At 38.2% G+C, this 27,157-nt stretch overlaps 1 protein-coding gene across 2 annotated transcripts; it reads left to right on the top strand.

Moving 5' to 3' along the window:
* The first annotated feature begins 3,105 nt into the window (after positions 1-3,105).
* radil (Ras association and DIL domains) lies at positions 3,106-27,157 on the top strand. 2 transcript variants are annotated; one of them, XM_079615032.1, is made up of 15 exons: positions 3,106-3,255; positions 4,965-5,535; positions 10,609-10,889; positions 11,545-12,222; positions 13,917-13,954; positions 14,121-14,278; positions 16,404-16,516; positions 17,313-17,577; positions 18,937-19,109; positions 20,324-20,474; positions 20,564-20,754; positions 21,935-22,352; positions 23,114-23,253; positions 25,078-25,217; positions 25,349-27,157. In XM_079615032.1, exons 2-15 carry the CDS (start codon positions 5,001-5,003, stop codon positions 25,446-25,448), a joined length of 3,381 nt encoding a protein of 1,126 aa, XP_079471158.1. In that variant the 5' UTR covers positions 3,106-3,255; positions 4,965-5,000; the 3' UTR covers positions 25,449-27,157. The 2 variants fall into 2 exon arrangements, with proteins under 2 accessions (XP_079471158.1, XP_079471159.1); XM_079615033.1 differs by having other exon boundaries at positions 3,123-3,255; positions 23,201-23,253.

The raw sequence follows: 27,157 nt of genomic DNA, 5'->3' as shown, positions 1-27,157 counted from the left end.
CTATTTTAACTAAATCCACTTGAAACCTAACCCTGACCTCGCTGTAAATATCATTTGTGCCTTTTCTAGTTTGGGTGTGTTTCAGAACAGTTCAAGGCTTTGTGTTGTTGGCCATTCTGCATATAAAAATGTCTTTTGAACCTTTCACATGAAGGTATTTTTGATTGTGATTTCGCTGCAACGTTTGTATTGCCCCAGTTTTTGTATTTGTATTAACATGTTATTTCATACCAATGCTTTTTATCAAGGAAACTTCCTTCTCTCTGAAGCATAATTTGAGTCCTGCATTGTGCAGTTTCTTTTGTCTGTGGGTTAATCAATACACACAAAAGAATAAACACCATTTTGAACCCAATTATTCATTAATGTATTGCTTTATTTACTGAAATTGCAGTTAATGTTGAATACAGTCATGCTGCAGGACAGTTTTCACATTTGAACTAAGATGTTCCATATAAAATGCATGCTCTTTACTGTCTATACAAATAGATTTGGCTTTAAGTCACGTTTTAATTGTCAAGACAAAATTCGAAATGGAATTTACAACCAACAAATGGCTGTATTAGATCATTGTCAGTATTTCTCAGCCATCAGTTCCACCACCAAACCACCAGATGTCACAATTCTAGTTTGGTTTTACTTTGTGATCATTTTCTGTTTTTCCGTACAGGCTTTAAAAGAATGTTTTGAATGTACAAAATGAGCTGTCTACTTTCAAGGATCGTTCATTGTTATGCCATGGATCAATCCATTATACCAATACAGATTTAAACACTGACATTTGTAATGTAGGCCTACAAATGTGAGCCAAAAACATCCTGGGATTTGAATGAGTGTATGCCTCTTTCTTAGCTGCCGGATGTCCCAGTAGAGGCCCCCACTTTACACCCTCAGGAGACTTCAGATCTATTAGTCATTCCTCTGGAATTAATTATTCATAGAGATCTGCCATGTTCTTAACAGAGATTATCAGTAAAGTGCCCAAATTACATTAAATTGCTATTCCCAGTCACCCCGAACATTTGCATAACATTTATTTTTTAAGCATTGAACATTATTTTAACTGCAATTTCTCTTAAACCAAGAATTATAGCCAAAATAAATTTAGAAACAAACTGTCATATAATACAAAATAAATAGGCCTACATTAACTCAATCCCCAGAAAGATTAATGGGTACGGCTCTAACATTCTACATGATATTAAAATGCATTGTATTCCTATAATTAGTAGGCCTAGGGCTAGGCTATAGTTAATGTTCTGAATGAATGTTCTTTCATGGGTGTTCTCGCCTTATTTTTTCAGAATCAGTGTGTAGAAAAAATATAGATCATTGCCATCTGAATATAGCTCACTGGAGCTGAACTAAGCTATTCATATGCACACAGGGACAAAAAAAAAAAGTATATCCAAATATTGCAATGAATTTTCATCAACTGGTGTGCATTTTTAGATGATGTATAAAGTCCCCCTTTGGCTACAGGGTGATAGCTTCTCACAAGACTGGTTGCCCACTGAAGCTAAGCACGCAGGGTTGAGCCTGGTGGTCAGTACCTGGATGGGAGACGGAGACCTCCTGGGAAAACTATTGCTGCTGGAAGAGGTGTCAGTGAGACCAGTAGAGGGCGCTCTCCCTGTGGTCTGTGTGGGTCCAGTATACAATAATGGGGACACAATACTGTCAAAAAGCCCCATCCTTCGGATGTTCCTGACTCTGTGGTCATTAAAAATCCCAGGATGTCCTTTTAAAAAAAGTAGGGTGTAACCCCGGCTTCCTGACCAAGTTGCCCATTGGCCTCCTAATCATCCCCATATGATTGACTTCATCACTCTGTCTCCTCTCCACCAATAAGCTGGTGTGTGCAGGGAGTTCTGGCGCATCTTCCAGATGGATGCTGCACATTGGTGGTGCATGGTCGAGGAGAAGTGTTATAAATGTAACAAATTATTAAGCACACTTTAGCATACTGAACTGATACTGACACTTAATTTCATGTTATTTGCAATTTGTATTCATATTACAATGCATTAGTTGAATTTAAGAGCGCTTTTTTGTTAAAAAATAACAACATTAATCATGATAGCTACATGTGCTTTAGTATGTTACTCAGTAGCCTACTTTAAGTTAAAAAAAAACTTTAATTTGCATTATTACAGTGCACTTTTTAAAAAAGTGAAACCAAAGTGCACCCTCTTTAAATTATTGCCTAGTGGACTTTAATTTCAGCATTATTATAATTTGCATGCACAGTTTTGAACTGCACTACATTCAATAAAGAAAGAAAATAAGTGCTCTTCTATTCTCGAGGACCCCAAGTGCTAGTAGTTCATCAACTCAACTTTGACAATTTTAGTCAGTAGCCTAGCCTATAGCCTAGCCTATATTTGTTTTTACAAAAAACACATATTTAGAAAAATAAAATAACTTAGAGGTGGCTTTATTATAGCACGTATTCAGGATAAGAAGAAGAATTAAAACGAGGATGACGGATAGATGCATCAATTCGTGGCTAAATTTCAATTCGAAAATAAAGTTAAATTACGACCCATTCAACACACAGACTGTATGTCTATCTCATACAGCCTCGGTTTAATTCGCGAAATATTACATAGCCTATTTGGCATGCATAGCCTACACCCTGCCTAAACGTCCACGCGTAACAACACGAGAGCTTCAATTTCTCGGTTCGGCTGTTTCCGGCTGCAGTCGGCTGAGGGAATGCAGACACCGAAGCAAGCAGACTATAGTGTAGTCAGTGGAGACGGGCAAATAAAAGAAGAGGAAAGGGATAAACAGCTCCGACGGCTACCCAGGAGCAGCGCCGAAAAATAAACCCAGCAGGTAAGGCATTCCGAGCATACCAACAATAGATTTCTCTACATTGAAATCTATGTTTGACACCTCACTATTACTGTACAGGTAGACGTTGTCGCATTCCATGACAGTGACTGGGCGAACCTAAAACTGTATCCCACCGGCCCGTAGAGCTAATTTAACCTATGAACAAGAAGAAATACTGGCAAATGTCAATAACAGGAGTCAGGCGAGCGGCTTGTGAGGGATCAGAGCTCTGACTGAGACTGGCTGGCGGAGACCCGTTAAGACGCACAAGCGGATTAGGACTCGCGAGCAGGTGCCTTTGTTGGCTCGCGCCGTTGCTAGTGGAGACCCGCAGTAGCCCGACGCGCTCCTTTAAAATTAATGCCTTCAAATGAGCTTCTCTTCAGCACACGAGGAATAAAACGTGCTTGACAGGTAAGAACTATTTTGCAACCTTGTGTTTGCTGTTTTTCCTTTTTAAGAACCAAAAAGAAACTTTATTGCAGGCTATACACGCCAGTTAAAAAGTGCTGATCTTATGCACGCGCAGGTACATTACAGTATAGTGTAAAATGTTTATGAAGGTTACATTATTCATTCTCTTTTAATGCCCTGTACCTTTAAGAATCATATAACGTTTTGTTTAAATAATTGTGCGCATAGGATGCAAACATACGAACACTTTAGATGTAGGCCTACGTACAGTACCTGTAGACTGATAGATTATTTCAATAAGACGCAGCATGTCAACTGCATGCAGTTTGTGAATAGGCTTCAGGAGCACGGTGAAGTATTTTCACGCACGAGCAGATGGTCTCCGTTTAGACTGCCGAGTAGTGGGGATTTTAGCTGATGCAGTCTCTCTCTCTCTCTCTCTCTCTCTCTCTCTCTCTCTCTCTCTCTCTCTCTCTCTCTCTCTCTCTCTCTCTCTCTCTCTCACACAGCCTACTGTTAGAAGGTGTTTCTCATGTCTGCAGGATTGGAGACACTCATCTCTGCAGTCTATCTATCTATCTATCTATCTATCTATCTATCTATCTATCTATCTATCTATCTGTCTGTCTGTCTGTCTGTCTGTCTGTCTGTCTGTCTGTCTGTCTGTCTGTCTGTCTGTCTGTCTGTCTGTCTGTCTATTCATCCACCCAGCCATCCATAATCTCTAACCACTGTGTAATGTAAATTATTTTGTTCTATAGTGGGTTATTGAAAATTAATATGGGGGTTATTGATAAAATAAATTATTGTATCATAGCTGTCCAGAACTATTCGTCGTATTTTCCATCATACATTTGCCAACATCCCTGTTTGCTTTACTCAAAAATTCAGCCTTGCCCATCCTGTCTATTTCTGTCTGTCTCTCTGAAACTTACTCTGTGTATATTACTGTAAACTCATCTGTATCTCCAGTTATACATATTGCCATGTGTCTCTAATTGCTACCAATATTATATAATTGAGTTGAATTTATTGCCATATTTTATTGCTTATCTAACTGTAATATATTTATAAATAAAAATTTATAATATATAAATGTATATTTTTATTTTATTTTATATTTAAAACATTATAATTTATATATTATTATATGTTATATAATAATAATTTATTAGCATTATAATAATTATAATATCATTTATACAATTGTTTATATATCTGCTGTCAAATCAATTGAATCGCTATATAAAGTTTGTTTATATAATTTATGTATGTGTACACACACACACACACACACACACACAAGGGTGTTTTGCTACCCTTGTGAGGACATTCCATAGGCGTAATGGTTTTTATACTGTACAAACTGTATATTCTATCCCCTTACACTGCCCCTATCCCTAAACCTACCCATCACAGGAGACATTCTGCATTTTTACATTTTCGAAAAAATATAATTTAGTATGTTTATTAACCTATTCCCCTCATGGGGACCGCTGGCTGGTCCCCACAATGGAGGTGATTTCAGGTTTTACTATCCTTGTGGGGACATTTGGTTCCCACAATGTAATATAAACAAAAGCACACACACACACACACACACACACACATTTATGTTAGATGCAATATATATATATATATTTGTATACACATGTAAGGTTGTGAATTGTAACACTGTTGCCGTTTGTTACAATTTGCTGTTTTCTCAGTTCTAGGTTTTTTTAACCAATGCACTTTCCGGCACCATGTTCTACGGTTCCTCATCTGCCAGCATGTCTCTGCCATCCAAGAACCGCCTGAAGCGACAGAGTCGCACTTTTACGCAGGTTCTTTACCGGACACTGAGTTATCGGGATCGTCGCTCTGTGACCGACCTACCTGAGCAGGTACGGGACGATCCAGCTGAGCTTTCCACCCAATCATCTGCACCAGGTGTGCTGAAGATATTTGGTGATGAAATCAGTGCTGGCGCTAACTACAAAAGCGTCCTAGCCACACCTCGTTCCAGCGCCCAAGAGTTGATCAAAGAGGCGCTTGATCGCTATTCTCTAAACAAGGCCTCGGTCTGTAGCTATGTGTTGTGTGATGTGATTGGACGGTTTGAGGGCCCAGACCGACGGTGGCGGACTGAGTGCCTTCGGGCGCTAGGGAACAACGAAAAGCCTCTTCTCTTGCAGGACCTCTGGAAGCCAAAGGAGGGTTTCTCTCGCCGCTTTGAGCTCAGGAGAAGAGTCGAGGTTGAGGAACTGGCAGCAAAAGAGAAGGATACAGTCACGGCAGGTAATGCACAAATGCATTCATTGAGAAACAGGAGAGGATGTTCTTGTCACATGATTTTATTTCCTAATGAATCGAACAGGGAATTGAATTGAACAGGGCAAAAAAAAAAGGCATGAAAGCACACTCTTCCTTCTGTTAAAGGAACAGTTCACTTCAAAATGAGAATTCTGTCATAATTTACTCACCCTCAAGTTGTCTCAAACCTGTATGAATTTCTTTCTTCTGCTGAACACAAAAGAAGATATTTTGAAGAATGTCGGTAACCAAACAGTCGATGGACCCCATTGACTTCCATAGTATTTATTTTTTCCTACTATGGAAGTCATACATCAACTGTCTGGTTACCGACATTCTTCAAAATATCCTCCTTTGTGTTTAGTAGAAGAAAGAAATTCATACAGATTTGAAACAACTTGAGGGTGAGTAAATTATGACAGAATTTTCATTTTGAAGTGAACTATTCCTTTAAGTAATCTTTTATCAGTGTTTACCTTATTTCAGTATTTATTTACCTTTTCCAGACATCTGAATGATTTTTTTTAAATTTTACAATTACTAATACAATGACAAATGACAAATACATTTCACTATTTGATCATTTGATGTCATATGGAATGTTCATAGATGTTTTAAAATAAATACATACAAATTATAAAAATTGTAACTGTAATAAAAAATAAACCAATTTTAACAACAAATTTTAATATAATAAATTATAATTAAAAAAAATTTTTTTTGCATTGCGCTAATCAGATGTCTGATTTCAAGCATTGTTTCAGTCATTATTTTCAAAGAACAAGATTTTATAGTTCCAAGCTGGAATGCAGCATTAGCATGACTGTCGTGATCAGATCAGTATTAAGCTAACTGTTAGCTTCCAAAAAGGTTTGACTGCTCAATTGTTGAGTATTGTTGGATATTTTTGGCCGATTCCAGAAAATGTCGGAAGTGGGACATTCGAAATGTGATCTCCTGACCTACGCCACAAGATGGTACCATTTTTCTAGCGTTATAATGTCAATTATGGCAAAGACAAAAGTCGTGAACTCAAAATGTTTGCATTAGTTTTAAAAACAGCCTAAAAAGCAAAAAGTAAGGTATCGTTATATATTACGTTACAAATTTAATTTTGTTGAATGGCCTTCAGTCGCCACCATCTTTGATATAAAGTCAATTGACACTTCTCTCTGAGATCGGGGTTGAATGGATTTCCGACTTTGAGTATCGCTCCAGTCATAAGGTGCTTCTTCTCATTTCTTATTTGTGCATCCTCGGAAGGATAAACCTGTGTATCCTCGCTCATGACTCCTCAGGAAGCTTCCTCGTTCCTCACCTCCTCGCGGTGCAATTAAAGAATTGAGATGTCCTCTAAGTTGGCTGAGTTCAATTGGTTTCCCGGGTCACGGGCTTGAGGACGTATGGAGCGAGGAAACGAGGAAGCATCAATTTGAGTATTGAGAAGCACCCATAATTTTCAAGCATGAGGGTCAATTTAGTATTCATAAAATAGTTGGGGAAAAGTACTCCAATGACAACTATCCAGAGAGATTTGGTAGTGTGCATCCAATGGACACTTTATCCCAAGAAGCCACAGGAGAGGATTTGTGAATGGCAGTGAAGCGGCGCAACTGCCGCCGTAGGTCACATGACAGTGACAACATGGTGAATGTAGTACACATTCATAGTGCACTAGTTTCAAACCAGTTGTAGTACCTACTATACAGTATGCGATTTTGAACGTAGCAATTGTTAAAATGAAAACAAAAATGAAATATTGCCTTACTTGTTTTGAATTATCATGTTTTTAAACATTTGTTTGCCCACATTTGCGAAACAGAGGCTTAAAATCAGCTATCAGTGTCACATCACTCCTTTTCAGTGCTATCTGAAGATAAAAGTTGTGCTGAACGTATCACTCCTATCAACACTGTGGTATAGATGTTGTGATAACTGGCACTAGATCTTCATTGTTCGTTGTCATTCAGGGCTGCTCAGGTTTGCCAATGCCGGCACGCAGATGTCAGAGCAAGTGCCAGAGATAAATGCACGACTGGGTCTGCCGTAGTATGGCCGGCCTCCAGTAGTTGAATTGAGGCCTCAGTTTCACTATTTTATTTGTGCACTTTTATTGCAGACTAGTCATAACATCTTTCCCTCACTGTCTCGCTCTTTCTGTTTGTGCCTGAATGCTGTTGTACTAAATTACAAATTCAACAAGGTGGCCATTGAGCCAAAACACAGGGTGGAAGTTAAATCAATATCAGCAGGCACATTACTCAGGATAATTTATCCTCAGGTTGAACTGCTTTTCTTCCTGGTGGGATAGAAAGAATGTACGCGTGTATTGGATTCGAAGTGTAGATGTATTTGGGGAAAAAATATCCCCAGAAGTGTGTTAATCTGACAAACCTTCCTTTGGGGATATTCTCAATTGAAAAAAAATAATGCATTTTTCTGTCTAAAATGCAAAATGCATTATTTAGTACGATTGATAATTATATTTAAATTCAAATGTCTTAATTTTGATTGCTAAATAGACATGGTGTGCTTATAAGTGTAGCTTTACTGCTAAACTCTACACCCATTAGCTTTAAAACTAGTCTGGACTGTGTAACTAGAAGCTCCAGTTAATCTGCCTTATTGGAAAGATCATATTCTCAAGTAATGCATTATGGAATCTTTGGAATTTGTATATGAGATTGCTACAGTGCTATTAAGTGCATAATTTCTCAATGTTGTGTATGTACAATTGTTGTAGTTGTTGTCTACATGTGGTTACATTTTAATTAATGAAAATGTGGCAGGCTTATCAGAGGATCTTAGTCCTTAAGCATGTTCAAAGTGGTCTTCTTAAACTTGGTTTAGCGTCCTGCTGTATCTTCATGAGAAGAGACGCTCACATTGGGACTGTTCTCAAAAATGCATGCGTCTAGTGCTTTTCATAGTCATTCAAAAGGGCAGTGATGGTAAGGAAGATGGAGGCATATACATAGATCAAGGGTTTAGGAAGGTCATGGATGAGAAAAGGTGAAGAAGGGATGGGGGATTACATTTGCAAGTCAACACCACCATCTGCACACACACACATATTACTCAGCGACAGATGCTACTTGGGGGCTTCATGGATAGTGTCTAGGTATTTACCAACACATGCACGTTTTATGGCAGGTTTGGAATTGGCAGTTATGTCTGCATGAGCACCATGTCAGAATATTGCAGAACTGTATTTAAATTTAACTCTTCCCAGTCCAGTCCTATACACAGTTTCTTGAATAACCTGTAAAAAAATAAATGTAGAATCTATTATACAACCACAACCACATGAAATGCTAGTTAAAGTGCCCCTTTTATACTATTTTAAATGTTGCTAATTTTGATTTGGAAGACTCCTACAATAGGTTCACATGCATCCAAAGTCAAAAACACTTTAATTTTCTCATAATATACATTGCAGAATTACCTTCTTTTTCTTTACAGTATGAAACGGTTCGATAGAGGATTCAGTCTCCCTGAAGCCCTCCTTTCTGTGAGCCTACTCTGCTCTGATTGCTCGGATTGCCCAGTCTGTTGTGATTGGTCTGCTGCTTACAGAGTGTCAGAAATCTTAATTTTGGAGGCTTCCTCAGCTCTTGCTACACAGTGATACATACAGTAATGATGGCGTCGGTTTTACCGTGTCAATTCAAGCCCAAGTCCTCATCCTTTGGATGTGCATGTCGACAACGCTAACCAAACTCCAGGCCCCAATTACAACTACAGTATTTGAGGGCGGGTCAAAGTTTGTTTGCCAGCAGCCAACGAAGACCATAGGCTGGCATTATGCGATTTTGTTACAAACCTACATAGGTTTGTGCAGGAAGTAAGACTGACGACTAGTTTCAGGCAGTTCAGAATCTGTTATTTATTTTGGGAAACAATAACTCATGCATTAATTTATCGTGCACTTTGATCTATGAAACTTTGCAGACCTTTTACATTCACAAACAGCTATATTACACACTTTATGAAAGGTAATATCCAAAAAAGCATAATGGGGCTCATATTCTACATCTATGCTTTTATGCATCACAGGAACATTTAGATGGTGGATAATGGCATGATTTGCTTGAACAGCTTACTTGAGTGAGTGAGTGAGTGAGTGAGTGAGTGAGTGAGTGAATAAATAGAATTATGTGTGTATTTTCATGGTTTTGTTGGTGATTTATATTTGTTGTGGTGTTTACCCATGCCCAGGGACCCACACAAACTCCCCTGTGCTATCTTCCACCTTGAGTAGAAGCGGGCATGGTAGATGCCATCGGAGCTCCCCCCGGGGCTGGCGTTTGATACAGCCCTGTACAACTATTGTAAAAGGTGGGGACTGTCCTCAGGTATGGTGTCAGCCACCAGCCCCACCTCCATATACAGTACCATTATTTTGCAGACCCATAATTTACTGTATTCCTCCATGCACCCGTCAAGTGTTGACTTCCTATGCCCATGTACTACCCCATTTATCCCTCATCCCACAATACCCTTATTTTATCATGCCTCTAAACTTTGTTCTTTTCTTCCTTGAAACACAAATTAAGAAGTTTTTGCAATATGTTTGCTCTGTTCTTTTCCATACAGTGAATGGGGATGCGGGCAGTTGAGCTTGAAAAATTACCCAAAAAGCACCAAAAGTACCATAAAATGAGTCAATATGACTTATTCACTATATTCCAAGTTGCTTTGTTTGAATTTAAATTGAGGTTACTAAGCATGGCATAAAACCCAAAATTGACATGTTTATCTCTGTTATGCTTTGCATTTTTCACCTCCATATCCACTGTTGTCTTTTAATGCCTGAAACGAAGTGTACTTGTGTGTTTTCATTTTGGCTGTATCATGATTTAAGATCACTGCAACCCTCTGAGAGCACAAATTAAGGTTAAACGTATTTTATGAAATTTCCAGTTATATATATGATTTTTTATTTTTTTTAGTCCATTTACTTGGCTAAACTTGTCATTTCATTTAAACCAGATAAGGTTAGTTTGTGGCTAAGGACAATGAGTGACTATTGCCTAAGTGGTTTTCTCTCTACAACAGATATCAATGCTCAAGCAAGGAAGCTGCAAAGAAACCGTGCTAAAGGAACAATGACACTCCAGCACGGATCCTCATTTTGCCGCAGCCTCAGTGAAACCAGCCTTAACTTGGTGGGACTGCCTGGTGAGGAACCTAAACGGTACTACTCCACCCTCCCAGGGCCAATCAGAACACGCTCTGCACGAGGCGCTGAGATCCGTAAAGAACAAGATGGTGGCGGAGTTAAACACTCTCTCTACCAATCACCACACCTGCTTCTCCTTCAAGGGTACAACCAACAGGTAAGCAAAATCACTAATATAAAATGTATATACTATTCAAAAGTTTGGGGTCAGTCATTTTTTTAAAAGAAATTAATTCTTCTAGTCAGTAAGGTTGCATTAAGCAGATCAAAAGTGACAGTAAATACATTTATAACATTACAAAAGATTTCTATAAATACCGTTCTTATGAATTTCCTATTCATCAGGAAAGAAATATGAAAAGATTCATGGTTTTCACAAAAATATGAAGCAGCACAACTGTTTTCAACATTGATGATAATCAGAAATGTTTCTTGTGCACCAAATTAGCATATAATGTCTAATAAGGATTATGTGACACTGAAGACTGGAGGAATAATGCTGAAATTTCATTGTATGTATTCCATTACATAAATGAATTGCATTTTACATTATATTCAGTTAGAAAACTATTATTTTAAATTGTAATAATATTTTACAATATTACAGTTTTTTTACTGTATTTTTGATCAAATACCTGCAACCTTGATGAGCAGAAGACACATCTTTCAAAAACATCAAAAAATCTTAACCAAATTTTGAATGGTACATATAACATGAAAACATAAGTGAAAACATGATATAATAAAACATAGTTTAATTTTATTACTCTACTGGAGTTGTATTTATTGTTTGATTTGCTTTTGTTTGTCAGGATTGCCTGGTTTACCTGTTGAATCGAGAGCAACACACAGTTGGTCAGGAAACAGCATCAGCACGGCCAAATATCTGCCTGTCGTCTCCGGATGTGCTTCCACTTCACTGCCGAATACGTCGTGCTGTGCAACGGCGTTCTTCCTCGGACCAGCGGTTACTTCTAGAACCTGTCGCCCATGGCAATGTTCTGGTTAACTTCATGCGTATTGAGCGACCCACTCCACTACGTCATGGGGATTTGCTGTCCTTTGGTGCTCATTACATCTTCCTGTACAAAGACCCACTGAGTGCGAAACCTCTTCCTGTCCAAACTCTCACTCGACTTCGGGCGCTGGCACGACTTTGCGATAGCGAGTCGGGGGGTGTGCCTGAGAAAGGAGAGGCATGTCGTATGTGTGGGGCCGTATTACATGAACCAGTGGCGTCTCGGCGCAGCTCTAAGGCTCCAGCGCGAGGTGCACAGAAGAGAAAGCTCGCGTTGGAATTTGAGCGGGCTCACGAGGATGCGCTGGTGAACCGGGTGCTGACACTTATTGAGCCGAGCGGGGATGACCACAAGCTGACACCAGCATATTTGCTTTGTCTATGCATCAAGCACTCAGCTAATACATTTCCACCTGGCAGCTTTGGTAAACTATTGCTGAAAATGTCCAAGAGGATTCAAACCATCGCATGGGTTAGTACTCAAGTCAACAGTTTAGATGTATTTAAAGCTGAAATATGCATTTTTTTTCCATGTGCAAATACTTCTATCCCAATTTTAGATTGCATATTTAATTTACAAAGTTGGGATGTGCAATATATTGGTGCCATATTGGGTATTTAATTAATCAATATCTGTCAATATCTTACCTTTGCTATCATCTAATGCTAACTTAAAATGAATCTTTAAAAACTCTAATAATTAAATAAAATAATAATGTTAAATGTAACGTTTTCACCGTACATTTTAATGTTTTGATTTCTAAATTCACTTGTAGTATTTAAAACATTTGATTTTAGCTTTTAGGGAATTACACAATTTACCTTTAAAGGTAGGGTAGGTAGGATTTATATAAAAACTTTTTACCAAATTTGATTAAACTTTCTATATATATCAATGCATAATTAAAATGTAAGTACTCTGATAAAAAGAGTATAAAAATCGAGTGACTCTAGACCGTTTAATCTTCATTAAACACAGCTCATTATTTCCATTCGGGACGAATCACAGGATTGGCTTGCGCGACTGTCACTCTCCGTCGCCATGACTACCGCCGCTATTACTGGCTCTGCCCACGTGCGCGCAGTCGCGCACCCGTTTTTAGGTGGGAGTGAATGGAATTAATGAGCTGTGTTTATTGAAGATTAAATACACTAGAGCCACTCTGTTTTTTATACTCTCTATTTCAGAGTACTTGCATTTTAATTATGCATTGGTATATAAAGACAGTTTAAACAAATTTGAATAAAAGTTTTTTTTAGACAATTCTGACCTACCCTACCTTTAAGAGAAGTCTTGTTTAAAACTTTTCATTTCATGCAGCAGATACCCTGGTTCATGCATACTTGGCCCACTCAATTGGCTTTATGCCCAGCTGCACTACTTCCTGAACTTCAGCCAGCTCCTTTGTTTCCTGTCTGCCATTATTGGACAAACTGATTAATCCAGGTGTGCCTGACCTCAGTAACAATAATCAGACACACCTGGATTAATCAGTTTGTCCAATAATGGCAGACAGGAAACAAAGGAGCTGGCTGAAGTTCAGGAAGTAGTGCAGCTGGGCATAAATCCAATTGTTTGTCACCCATCAAACTACATTTCCCACAATTCCTCTGGCTCCTCCCACTGTCACTGAGATTGTGTTTCAGTATGGGAGAAGAAAATGATGGAATGGCATCAAATGATGCAATGATGGAAAAATTTCTTGTTTTACAATTTTGAGTTTTCTGCATGTGCACAATGTCCAAGTGCAAGCGTGTTTCTTTTATACAAAATGCATAGCAATAGCATTTGCATGAAGAGGATCAGTCCCAGAAGACCCATTGATTGATTTTCTGCTGTGAGGGTCAGTACTGTATTCACCTCACATGGCCTTTTGTCTTTGTTGACAAATGCATTTTCCTTTGCTGATTTCAACACTACAGAAATATGTGAATGTCCCTTTAATCTTGCCCCAATGAAACCATGCATTTAATGACCGTCTTTGAACTCATTCATTATTAAAATCCAATTTTAGAAGGTCAACCATCAGCCCCAATATTAACCAGCCAAAGAACAGAGCAAGAAAGAAAAGGTTGAAAAAAAAAGACTCCAATGTATTATACCTCCCACATGCAGCTATTCAAAATTTGATGACATTAATTGCCGTCCGTGTCTGTGTCTCGCAGGAGAAGACAAAGGAGTTGGCACAGAAGCAAGCTCAGCAGTGAGTATCATGTTCCCCCTTATAATACGCACATGCGTGCACTTTGAATGTGTGACACTCTAAGGTCACTTGCCGCTGAATAGGCTGTCACCAATTCTGAAAGCATTGCCACTGAGTCAAACCATTGAATGTGTGTCTGTGTGTGTGTTTTTGTATGGTTATACAGTCAAGATCCTGCCTCCCTGTCTCTGCTCAGCATCTCAGACCTAGTACCTGATCTCCAGTTCATTTTCTTCTGGATGTCCAATGCCATAGAAATACTGTATTTTATCCAGCAGAAGTCCCCTGCATACATGCAGACTATTGAGCTCATGGACGATAAAGGTATGAAACGCTCTAGGCTTTTTCCACTTAAAATAGTTTCTAAACAGTTAACGGAATTCTGGGTTTTCTTGTGCTTTACGTTTCACACTGCTCATACTTTACCCAGGATTAACAATTTAAAGGTGGGATAGGCAATTTTCGGAGAGGCTAGCAATAGCGAGCTATTTTTGAAAGCATAACCCCGGATTTCCACCAACTGCGCAACGGCTGCGGATCGGCTCCATGCTCCGCCGTCCTTCAATGCCTACCAGGTCCGGATTTGTTGCGGAACGGCTGCGGCCATGACTGACAGCTGAAGTCATGAGGACCCACGAGATCTCGCGAAGTCACGTATGATCGCCTGATATAACCTGTCCCGCACAATCTGCCCTGTGCTGAAATGCTGCAGAGCTCTCCGGCATCCGGCAAAAATTGTGTATCTGCTCCGAAGGGCTGCGGATCGCCGGAGCTGGGACGCAGTCGGAACGCAGCCGTTCCACAGTCAGTGAAAATGCACACATTGACTTTAATAGAAACCTATTGACTCCGCCGCCGTACCGGAGCGGATCCGCAGCCGTTCCGCAGTTGGTGGAAATTGCCCGCAAGATCTCATCCTCCCTTCAGAGCGTCTCCAAAGCCACGCTTCCTCCAAAACACATGAACACTTACAGCAGGGAGCAAACAAAAGCATCACGAGGGACGGTGTTAAACTACCTCATGTCTCAAAGCACATAACATTACAATAATAATGAACATAAACAACTTAAAGAGCACTGACCTGTACCACCTGACTGCTGCAGATTCATTTCCGCATTGATAGTGTTGCCATTGAAACACTTAAATTGGAGTCACAAACCACTCCAAATATAATGTCACGGGTATGGAAACCTCTTCCATTCCTAATTACAGTAGTTATGGCATGAACGCAGCATAAGCTCATTGTTTTGTATTAGGAGGAACTGTAAAAGGTGAATGCTAACTATGCATAGCATGAAACACACTGATGTGATGTCTGCGCGAGCAGGTGCTCGATTGTATGGAAATACATAAGTTGACAGGCAGGTAGGACATCGTAACATTGCATTTGAACCGAATGCAATGATTGGACGAACATTTTATGGTCCTACGCCTTCCACAGACGATATACATATAAATACTTTTAGACCACTTAACTTAGTGATTGCTATCTGGATGTGATGAAACATTCAACCAGCATAACAAAAAAACTTTTCTGGAACAAATCGTCTAACCTGCCTTTAATCCTGTGTATTCATAAACTGCCGTTTCACACTGTACATTCCTAAAGCCTTGGTGAATGTTCTTACATTTACGCATTTGGCAGACGCTTTTATCCAAAGTGACTTACATTGCATTTCAAGGTACACATTAACGTTCTTATCAGTTCTTGCTTTCCCTGGGAATCGAACCACGCTCTACTGTTTGAGCTACAGGAAAGCATTCTTATTTGCGGTGTTAGTGTCATTGATTGGACAAGCGCAGTGCACAACCTGTTTATTTACAAGTTGGATGTCCTCATGCATTGCCTATTATCAAGTTTTCCTGAATGGACTTTTCTGACTATAAAGTTAAGAATGAAACGCTCTCTTCTTCACTGTAACTGACCCGTCTTCCATCTGCATTTGACATTTTTCCTCATCAAATGCTAAAACGACTGTTTATACATCTCCGTGACTGTCCAAAGCACATGAATATGAGGCACGTGATTGGTTGTCAGTTGCAAAGTATCTATAGTCATAACATTCTAACACCACATTGTTGCACAACACACATTTAGCAACACTGGTTAACACTGGAAAAGCTCAGGAGCAGGGTTTCATATCCTTGAGTAAAAAGCAGTGCTAAGTGTGAAACGTACCTCCATCAGACGTTAAAAGCGGGGTTTAAAACAACGGTAACCCGGGGGTTAAATGCAGTGTGAAAAGTCCTTCTCAATTGTTTTTAGACTAGACTTTCAAAGCTGCAATGCCCATTATGGATTGGGTCTACGGGGCCCAATATAGACAAAATGAAAAACAAGATTAACTAGACAGGAGGATTAGAGGTTATAAAAGACACATCAAATGTTAAATGCAATACATGTGGTCTAATTGTAATTATTTATTTTTTGGGTTTCTAATTGCTGCAGGATCTAAAGAATCTCTCCTCTCAGCAACAATATCAGCAAATGAAGAGGCTATGACCATACTGGAGGAAGTGATCATGTACACCTTTCAGCAGTGTGTCTACTACATCACTAAGGTAAAGGCTAGTATTACGTTATATGTGTGGCGCCACCTTTCTAAGATGTTACCAGGGCTGCTGGGAATTAATTATTTAATGTGTGTGTGGCTTCTTGTATGTGTTGTAGGTCTTCCTCTCCTCTACCTCCTTCTATTTCAAATACATGTTTTTCTTTTGAACTTTCTATTCTTTAAAGAATCCTAAAATAAAAATAAAAAAGATCACAGTTGCCACAAAAATATTAAGCGGCACAACAGTTTTCAATATAGATAATGAAAAAAGCGGCAAATCAGCGTAATAGGATCATGTGTGACACTAAAGACTGGAGTAACTATGCTGAAAATTCTACTTTGGCATCACAAGAATAAATTACATTTTAAAATAGAAAAAAAAATAGTGTTTTTAATCAAACAAATGCAGCCTTTGTAAGCATAAGATGAGCATAAGAGATTTCTTTCAAAAACGTAAGAAAATCATACCTATCCCAACTTATTGACAAGTTTGTCAGTGATTCTTTTCATACAAGATGTCATGTAGTTTTGCGACATCTCAGGTGCTTCATTTTGCATTTTTGAGCCAATCAGCTGAGCCATAATTGCCATGTGACTATAAGTAATAACCCCTAGAGCCACAGGAACATGCCTACACTAATGGCAACAAAAAAAAAAAAGGAAATGGTCCTAAATCCTTCATTAGTGACACTTTTAAAATAATAACACTAATACATTTTTTAATTGACAGCCCTATAATTAATGTATATTTGTTGGTGTCTGGTTATCCATGTCTTAACAAATGTCTGTTGTTTGCATTTCAGACGTTGTACGTTGTGATGCCTGGCCTGTTGGACTGTAACCCGTTTGGGACAGAGTCTTCATCAGAGCAGTGCCGGCGGGGTGTTGGAGTGTGTGTGTGTGCTGTGTGTGTGATGCCAGAGGCGGTTCGCAGGGTGGTGAGTGTGTTTCAGACTACATCAGACCTGCTGCAGCAGTACCAGGTTCATGCAGAGATTCAGAGTCAAATGTTCGCCTACCTCTTCTTCTTCACCAATGTCTCACTCTTCAATCAACTCATCGATAAAGGTGAGACAAACACACACACACACACACACGCACGCACGCACACACACACACACACACACACACACACACACACACACACACACACACACACACACACACACACACATCCTTTGATATATTTTCATTAAGCAGCCAGTGCTGCTATGGCAACAACAGGACACAGGTAATGTGTCAGCAATTGCAGGCAGAAGAAAAAAGGGGTGAGAGATATACAAAGATTGAAACAAGATATCAGAATGGAGACACTGATGAACTGGAGCAAAGTATTTTTTTCTGCCCTCTAGTGTTGGATATACTCTGACTGAGCCAATGGACTTCCTCCATCGGTTCTTTTCTTAGGGAATACATATTTACTTCATTTTGTTCCAAATTATGTTTTTTCAAGGTACAAGGAATTACAACTTGTGTGCTATATATTCCAAGTAGCCTATATATTCCACTAAAGCTGTAAGATAGCTTTTAAGTCATTGTTCAGTGAAAAACGTGCCTAATTTGAATTTTATTCAATGTAATTCAATTACTGATTTATGTATTAGGGAAGATTTTCAAAATAGCTTAATTTAAGATAACTTGTTTCTATTTGAATATATCGTAAAATGTAATTAATTTCTGTGATGGCAAAGCTGAATTTTCAGCATCATTACTCCAGTTTTCAGTGTCACATGATCCTTCAGAAATCATTCTAATATGCCGATTTGATGCTCAAGAAACATGTATTATTATTATTATCAATGTTAAAAACAGTTGTGCTGCTTAATATTTTTGTGAAAACTGATGCATTTTTTCAGGATTCTTTGATGAATAATTTTTTTCTCTCAAAAGAACAGCATTTAGTTGAAATGGAAAACAGTATAAACAGTATAAATGTATTTGCTGTCACTTTTGATCAATTTAATGCAAATCCTTGCTGTGTAAGTGTGTACATTTCTTACAAAAAATAATCTTACTGACCCCAATCAACCATAGTTGCTTTTTTAAAATATTTTGTTTTGTATTGCATGCTGCAAAACTACCATCAGTTTTCTTTTTTAAAGGGCAGCGCGAGACACATGTCATTTCTGCGTGTACATGTGCGCATTACTCATGGTCAGGTGAAGATTATTTCTTCAGACACCCATAATCCTCTTTATGTCATAACAGACAGAGGATAAGAGCTGGTCTTACACACAAACATGCACATATACTCACACAAAGTGTGAAGAGTGGTTTTGACTTGACTTAGTACTATAGCACACAAGTACTGCAGTAAACTCTTCACTTTAATTAGGTACAATAATTAATCATAGTCTTATTACAAGTATTACAATTTGCTATATTATGATTCTGAAAAAGGGGTTTGTTGTGATTGTATGTTCTTAGGCCCTGCACGTGGCTGGTTTCAGCGTTCTCGGGTCCTGCAGATCCAGGCTAGTGTGAAGATGCTACTGGACTGGGCTAAAGGGGTGGGACATAATCATCTTGCACAGAAATTCTTTGCCAAGGCCTGTAGTGCTGTGAGCATCCTGGCCACAACACCACAACAGCTCTCACAGGTAATGCAGGGAAGCTAGGTGTGTTGGGATGTTGTTTACATAGGTTTTGTGTACCTATTAAAGTCGGCATGAAACGCACGAGTCGGCAAAAAAATGGGGAATGTGATAGCCTTTTCTTCTCTATTGTAATGTACAGTTGTATTCTAAATTATTCAAGCCCCATTGCAAATCAGGTTTATTGGCAAAATGTACAGACTTTCAGCTCAACACAACAAATGTTTCAAGCGGTTTCCCCAAATTTAACTGAAAATGTATCTTCCGCTGTCTCAAAATTATTCAACCCCCTGAATAGAATCCCTCACAACGGCACAATTCTGCAAAACAGGTGTTGTGTCAAGCACACCTGATTCAACGAATCAAGGGCTTCATTAGTTGCACCAGGTGTGCTTGAGCTAGAACACTTGAAATATCTGAACTGGCTAAGTTTGTTGAGTGTTAGTTATTCTGATTAATGATTACAGAGGCACATAAACTAAACAAACATAGACTTTTTAAATATTTTTAAATTCATTTTCAATCTGTCAATTTCAGTGTTCATGTTAAAAAAAAAAATCACCAGGCAGTATGTCTGGAAGTTCCAGCTTATTTATTTCGGATCAACGCATTTTACAGGTTCCTAAGTCGAGGTATACAAAGTGGGGCGACAGGGCCTTTGCTGTAGCTGGCCCTAAACTTTGGAACAAGCTCCCCCCTGATATGCGTACTATAACAAATGTTGTTCTTTTTAAAGTAAAACTTAAAACTTATTTGTTTAAAAAGGCTTTTGTTACGCAGTAGTTGTGTAACATTTATGCTTCATGTTTTCTTTTCTACATTTTCCTTTTTTTTCGAATGTTGTGTTGTGTTGGATGTTGCGATATTTACACCATGTGAAGCACTTTGGACACCTGGTGGCTGCTGTAAAGTGCTATAGAAATAAAGCTTGATTTGATTTGATTTGATTTATTTATTTGAATTAAAAATTTGGTTGCATATATTTATTTTTTGTATAATATTTAGAGTAACATGTTTTGATTCTATTATTTTGTTATCTGGTTATACAAGTAAAGAGATATAAATAAAAAATTATTTAATAAATGAATAAATAGTACATTTTGTTGTAGCTTGCCGTGTAGACTGTTGCTTGACAAGCTACAGTTTTAAAAGAAGCATTATCAAACACCAATCCCCATGCAGAGGACATTAACTGCTCTTGTGTGTGTTTTTGTCTGTAGATGAGTTGGAAAGCTTTGTGTGCCGAGCACCCGTCCCTGAAGCCTGTCCAGCTACACAGAATCCTCACACAGTACCAGCTTATGGCTGAGCTCGGTCCTCTACCAATCTGGCAACCCAGCAGCGAAGATGAGGCCTATATCTACAGAACAGGTATGTATATGAATGGGATTACTCTCGATCTGATTTCCAGAGACTTTGTGTATGCTAGTGTACATTGTGAATGTGTGTCTTTTCAATAGTTGATCTACTGGAGAGTTTTGAGAACCACCCTCCTATTGTGCTGCCGAGTGCTGGATTTAAGGTGGACCTGGAGAGTGATTGTGTGGAGGACAGTATATACCGCCAGCTACTTTACGTCCGTCACTTTGTTTGGGGTCTTCGCACCAAGACCCATCCTTCTAATGGCTGTACAGACCGGCAGGAAGCCCAGGTCAAATATATTTAAAAATACAATATATATATATACATATCAGCTTTTTATCAACTTAATTAGATCAAAGTCATTCTTAAAATGTGAACTTGTGAACTAGCTTAAAGACTGTAGCTTACAACACTAAGATTTAAATTCTAGACATGAGATTCGTTCTTAATCTGATTACAAGATTAGCTGTGTAATTACGAGCTGCTGGCTAAATTGCGGACCATGTGTGAGTCAGTCTACAAAAAACACAACTAATTTTCTGGTGTTACAACACTGTTTAAGGATTATCCAAGACTTATTTTTATTGTTTGTTTGTTTGTTTTGCCTTCAGTTTAATTGCTTTATGACTTTATTCAAGTTGAAATCACCCAAAATGTACATTCCTGGTATAAAAAGTAAATAAATATTATATATATTATATTATAAGTATTTCTTTTGTTTCCAGCAGAGGGCAGTCACTCTATTAATTTATATGGTAGCTAGTGACTGTACATTTTATACAAAGCAGCTACCCTAGTGCCATTTTTACCACTTGAGCTAGGACTAGAAATGCAATAATTCTCCCTCTATAGTTAAAATATGAAACCACTGTGTCTTTAAAATATTGTTGTAGAAAATAATATAAATATAAAGTCCCTTTCTCCAAAGCACTGTTAAGGTAAAAATAAAACATAACACATTTTTTTTAAATCATATTCTTCATCTCATCATAGCATTCCATCTATAAATACGTCAACAATTAGCATGTAAATAATTTAAAGTCGGCATGAAACAGAACTTGCGATAGTCTTTTCTTTTCTATTGCGACATATACTGTATCTGAGTAAAATGGCTTCTCGATCAAGAAAAAATGTAGGGTGGGACTTGATTTTGTCCATAGCTAATTGATTGGATAGTTGTGGTTTGCTATTGGTCGATCTCAAGTGTTTGAGTGACAGGTCATCAGAGAAGAGAAGAGTTTTTTGATTAAAGATTAAAAGGGCACATGAAATAAAAGAATAATGATTTTCGCAGATAAATCATTCATCATAAACCCTGCAATATTCCATAAAAAATAAGACTTGTCCATTTTGATTTCATGGTGACTTTAAAGGAATAACTGACATGTTTGACCTTGAGATTGTTGTTTTCTAAGGGTCGTCAACTTGAAATATTGGTATTATTAAATGATGAAAATTCTCTTCTCCAGCGTGAGCCTCCTCAGCCTCACTCCAATTCACATGCAGCACCTCCGATGCGTGGGGAGGGAGAGGGGGAGGTGCGGGGCTCCTCCGCGGGTCTCGGAGGGAGAGGAGAGGGAGCGGGAGCCGAGGAACGACCCCGGGACAAGCCACCGCACAGCATTCACCACAGAAACGGGACCAGCATCCGTTACGCCAACCAAACCCAAGCGACAGACTCTTCCTGTATACTGACTCCACCTAATACGCCCCTCTATCCGGAACACACGTATATACACTCCAACACACAGTCCAATTCAGTCCACTACCCTGAGCATGCTTCACAAGAGCACACACATACACACTCTCACACAAAGTCCAATGGTTGCATGCGTTCTACTCCAGAGCACAAGAAAATCAATGGCTTCATCAGCAATGGCATTGAAGGCAAGTCAAAAACGCCTTTTGGGTCGTGGATGTGTGTGTTCTTTCTGCTAGATTTGGTCTTTTGGGTCATTCCTGTTATGCAGTACTTTCTATTTCTATTCAACTGAATGGAATGTTTTAGCAAAAACACAACTAATACCACAAAACACCACAGAATTCATTAAATATATTACTAATACTAACTTCATCCATTCATTCCTTCATTCTAAATGATTTGTTATAACCAGGATAATGCGTGATATACTGTTTTCTCTGCAAATATATTTATAAGAAAACAGGTTTAGTTTGAATCAATATATATATATATTGTGATCAGAATAAACAAATGTGATATACATTTTTTTAATATGTTATCCAGTTGGAACACAATGAGGACACAATGTACTGTGTAGTAGGAATGAGCCTGTTAGTGACTGCACATTAGTTTTGGTTGTTCGACAACAGACATGTAATCATATCTGATTTGTGTACATCACTTTTTAATTTCACTTGAATGAGTTTATGTGAATACATGTGTTTATTTCATATAAACATACGCACTGAGTTCTGTGTGTATAGTTCTGTCAGTATTGCGTGTGTTTACTCTTTGCATCATTTAATAACTTTGTTTGCATGTGCAGCAGATGCATTTGCCCGTTGTGAAATTTGATTTTGTTTATTGGCCCGACTTCGGAGTGTGTAGATGTGTCTGTGTCAAATGAGCACTGAGTCTTGTGTGTGTGTGTGTGTGTGTTTGTTTGTTTGTCCCTGCCCCACTCCAGGCCCTTTGAGTGGTTGTGGTTTTCCTTTCCCTGTCCCTGTCTCTCATCTGGACCCAAACTCTGATGATATCTGTTCCGTCTTTGTAGTGGACCTGGATAAAGGACCGTATGGCCTGGGAATGGGACTTATCGATGGACTTGTGAGTCTATGCAGACTTTTAACTCTGGTGGTCAATGTTCTATGCCCATAACCCTAACACTATACATTTGTTCCAACTGTTATAACATAGGCTATAAAATACCTATTTTTTTGCAAAGCTCTAAAATTGTACCTATTCATGCAATTCACTGCAGTTTCCAGCTGAAATAAACAGCCACAACTTTTATATTCCTTTTCACACAAATTATCACCACAGGAGCAGATTTTAGATGAATAAAGCCTTGGTTTCGCCCGGTTCCTTTTATATCACTATGCAATAATCTTAAAACACTTTTACTATAGTCAATGATTTGTAAATGAATACATTTTGACGTCTGTGTCACATAATAGTTCCATATGTATCTTTTCTGATAATGTAAACGCACTAGCTCGGTAGCTCACCTGTTATAGCATTGCACTTGTGTTGCACAGCGCTCAGGTACGAGTCCTGTGAATGACAAGGCACGATAAAACGCTCTAAAATACTGTGGTTGCTGCAACAAATGCATTTCTATCTTGCGTTTGCTTTTGTTAAAGGGATAGTTCATCCAAAAATGAAGATTCTGTCATCATTTACTCACCCTCACGTTGTTGTAAACCTGTGAGTTTCTTTGTTCAGTTGAGTGCAAGATATTTCAAATAACATTGGTAAACAAACAGTTGCTGGTCCCCATTATATGGAAGCCCGTTTCCGCCACAGAATAAAAACTAAAAAATGAATTGCGACTTTTTATCTAACAATTATGCAAGTTATAAAGTCAGAATTGTGTGATATAAAGTCACAATTGTGTGTTATAAAGTTAGAATTGTGAGATAAACTCACAATCTTTTGAGATCTTTTCCTTTGAATTGGACTTTATAACTTGCAATTGCAGGTTTATATAACAATTCTGAGAAAAGATGTAAGAATTGCGAGATATAAATTCCCAATTGCAAGAAAATTCAGAATTGCGAGATATAAACTCCCAATTGCGAGAAAATTCAGAATTGCGAGTTTATTTCTCCTTACTTCATGAGTTTATATCTTGCAATTCTGACTTTATAACATGCAATTGAGTTTAAATCTCACAATTCTGACTTTATAACACACAATTGTCTTTATATCTCGCAATTCTGACTTTATATCTCGCAATTCTGAGAAATAAAGTCAGAATTGCGAGATGTAAACTCGCAATTGTGAGATAAAAAGTCGCAATTATCTTTAACATGTTTTACTCTGTGGCAAAAACTAGCTTCCATTTACCATTGCTGGTTCATGTTCATCTTTTCCGGATAAACCTGAATGTCCTTTAGCTCCACACACTGGACATTTCACTTTGAAAGTGTCAGAAATCCTGATTTATCCCAATTATAAGGCAGTATTGCATACATCCTTCATTGTAGTCCCAGCATATAGAATAGAATAGAATGAGGCATTTATATAGCGCTTTCATATGTACGACTGTACACCCAAAGCGCTTTACAATCATATCAGGGGATCTCTCCTCAACCACCAATATATTGCGGTCCGCTAAGGTTTGTGGAATAGAACTTGTATTTTAATCCCTCAGTATTATTACTATAAAACAGCCGAACTAAAAGACTTACATTTTTTGGTGATAACATTGTACTATTTTTGGACAGATGTTTAATCATGTTGTGGATCATACATCAGCCTGCAAGCTAAAAGTGGAGAAAAGACTAAAAAACACAAAATTCTGATTCATATCATAAGCTTTAATTAAAACTAGCCTGATGGGAGGATCATTTCACTTTGATTCCATACTTTCTGTTAAAAAAATAAGCAAACAACTGTTCTCGGTTTTCTCACTCTCTGTATATACAGCACACCCCTCTGAACTCTCCGGGAATCTACATCAGGACACTGATTCCAGATGGACCGGCTGCTGCAGATGGGCGACTTTGCATTGGTGACAGAATCCTGGCAGTGAATGGGACCAGTCTCATTGGAGCAGACTATCAGAGGTATAGGGCTCCATAAAGATTACCTATAGCGATTCAATATACCATGACATTTTCACCAGGCATGATCCTTTGCAATGATTATGTTTCTGTTAACCCTGACATTTGAATTCCGCTATGTCTGTCTCTCACAGTGCTGTGGATTTGATTCGTCTGGGGGGAGGACGGCTCCGGTTTCTTGTCGCCAAATCAGATCTTGAAGTATCAGAGAAGATCAGTGCCTCTTCCTGCTGAGAGCGAGGCTGCGAGTGTGACCCTCTACCTAAACGAAATATGAGGAGGACAGCGAGTCCTCCTTTCCGAGACTGGAGACTGGAGAACAAGCACATAGGACCTCTCAGCGACTACAGCTCTCTATCTCAGCCCTGTACAATTCTGCACTCTTTCTCATTCAGAACAACAGCTTGACACCTCTGTCTGTCTTTACCTCTTAGCCAATCTGGTTTTGTCAAGTTACATTGAAGGGGAAGGTATTTGTGCACATAATCTGGCTGAAACTGTACAAAGATAATATGGTAGACATGAAACAGGAGAAGTAGGTTTTTTAAGATGGTTAATTTGCTCAAAAGAACAATAAAACTTTCAATGGTCTTGCTAAAAGGCACAATTGAGTCTTTTTACAAATATCTGATCCTTCATGATTGATAAAAACATTTTTCTGATGGCTAAAATCTCTACTGGTACATAGGTTTTCTCTTTCAAATTGTTGGTAAACACTCATTTGACTGAACAGTGAACATATCTATATATTCTGAAAAATTGCACTCAACAAACTCAATCTCAAGAGCCTCATTTCATGGTGCAACTCTCTTTCTTTTCTGTGTTCCAAGTATCTTTAAATTATCAGTTTTCCTATGTTAGCAGTACTCACAATGGCAACAACTTATGGGTTAGTTCACCCAAAAATGAAAATATGTTCATCTTCGGAACACAAATGAAGATGTTTTTAATTAAATCAGAGATTTATGTCCCTCCATTGACAGCTACGCAACTACCACTTTCAAAAAGCTCATAAAGAGATCGTAAAACAAATCCATTTATTTGAGCGGTTTAGTCCAACATTTTCTGAAGAGACATGATCGCATTATATGATGAGCAGATTTAATTTAGGCTTTTCTTCACATATAAACATTCATCAACTCCCTTATCAGTTATTAGCAATAAGTTCGATCAAAACTTTACATATATTTATATATTGATGTCCCCGTCCCCACCAATTTCAAAATCAAACCTACGCCACTGAATGGAAGCTCAAGCATTGACATGCAAGAACCAATAAGGTTCACGTTTGAGCTTCAGCAAGAGGTTTGTTCTCACTTCAGCAGGTTCGGTTGAGCTTCTGTTTATGTTTGCTGATCAATGTTTATATGTGAATAAAAGCCCATAATTATATTAATGATATAAAGCAATCGAGTCCCTTCCAAAACAATTGGACGAAACCACACAATATGGATTAGTTTTACAATCTCTTTATGAACTTTTTGAAGCATCAAAGTGGTAGTTGCGTAACTGTCTATAGAGGGACATAAATCTCTCAGATTACATCAAAAAGATCTTCATGTGAGTTCCGAAGATGAAAGAAAGTCTTACAGGTTTGGAACTACATGCGGGTGAGTAGCTAATTAATGATAGAATTTTCATTTTCAAATTTAATTTTCAGTTCACTAACTCACAAGTTGCATAGCCGATATATATACTATCGTTTTCAAAATTATACAGTGTTAATAATATACACATAGAATTCACAATATAAGCTGCTTCGTTTATATTTGAGTGGACATAACTTTTGAATACTGAAAAAGTGTTTATTTTTTCCATTATTTCATGTTTGTACTAAATCTGTATTGCAATTTTTCATAAATGCATTTTTTTCTCAGTTGAACTTGTATTTGGAAGATTTATATGGTAATATACCTTGCTATTAAATTGAACGTTGAGAAGTC

Source organism: Phoxinus phoxinus (assembly GCF_949152265.1).
Source record: "Phoxinus phoxinus genome assembly, chromosome: 6".
In the NCBI taxonomy this organism is placed as follows: domain Eukaryota; kingdom Metazoa; phylum Chordata; class Actinopteri; order Cypriniformes; family Leuciscidae; genus Phoxinus; species Phoxinus phoxinus.
This window is presented reverse-complemented; position numbering and strand designations above follow the sequence as displayed.

Coding starts and splice junctions, on each gene's coding strand:
- radil (XM_079615032.1), top strand. CDS start 5,001: ATGTTCTACGGTTCCTCATCTGCCAGCATGTCTCTGCCATCCAAGAAC. Junction 19,110..20,323: donor CACCACAACAGCTCTCACAG/GTAATGCAGGGA, acceptor TTTTGTCTGTAG/ATGAGTTGGAAAGCTTTGTG. Junction 20,475..20,563: donor GGCCTATATCTACAGAACAG/GTATGTATATGA, acceptor TCTTTTCAATAG/TTGATCTACTGGAGAGTTTT.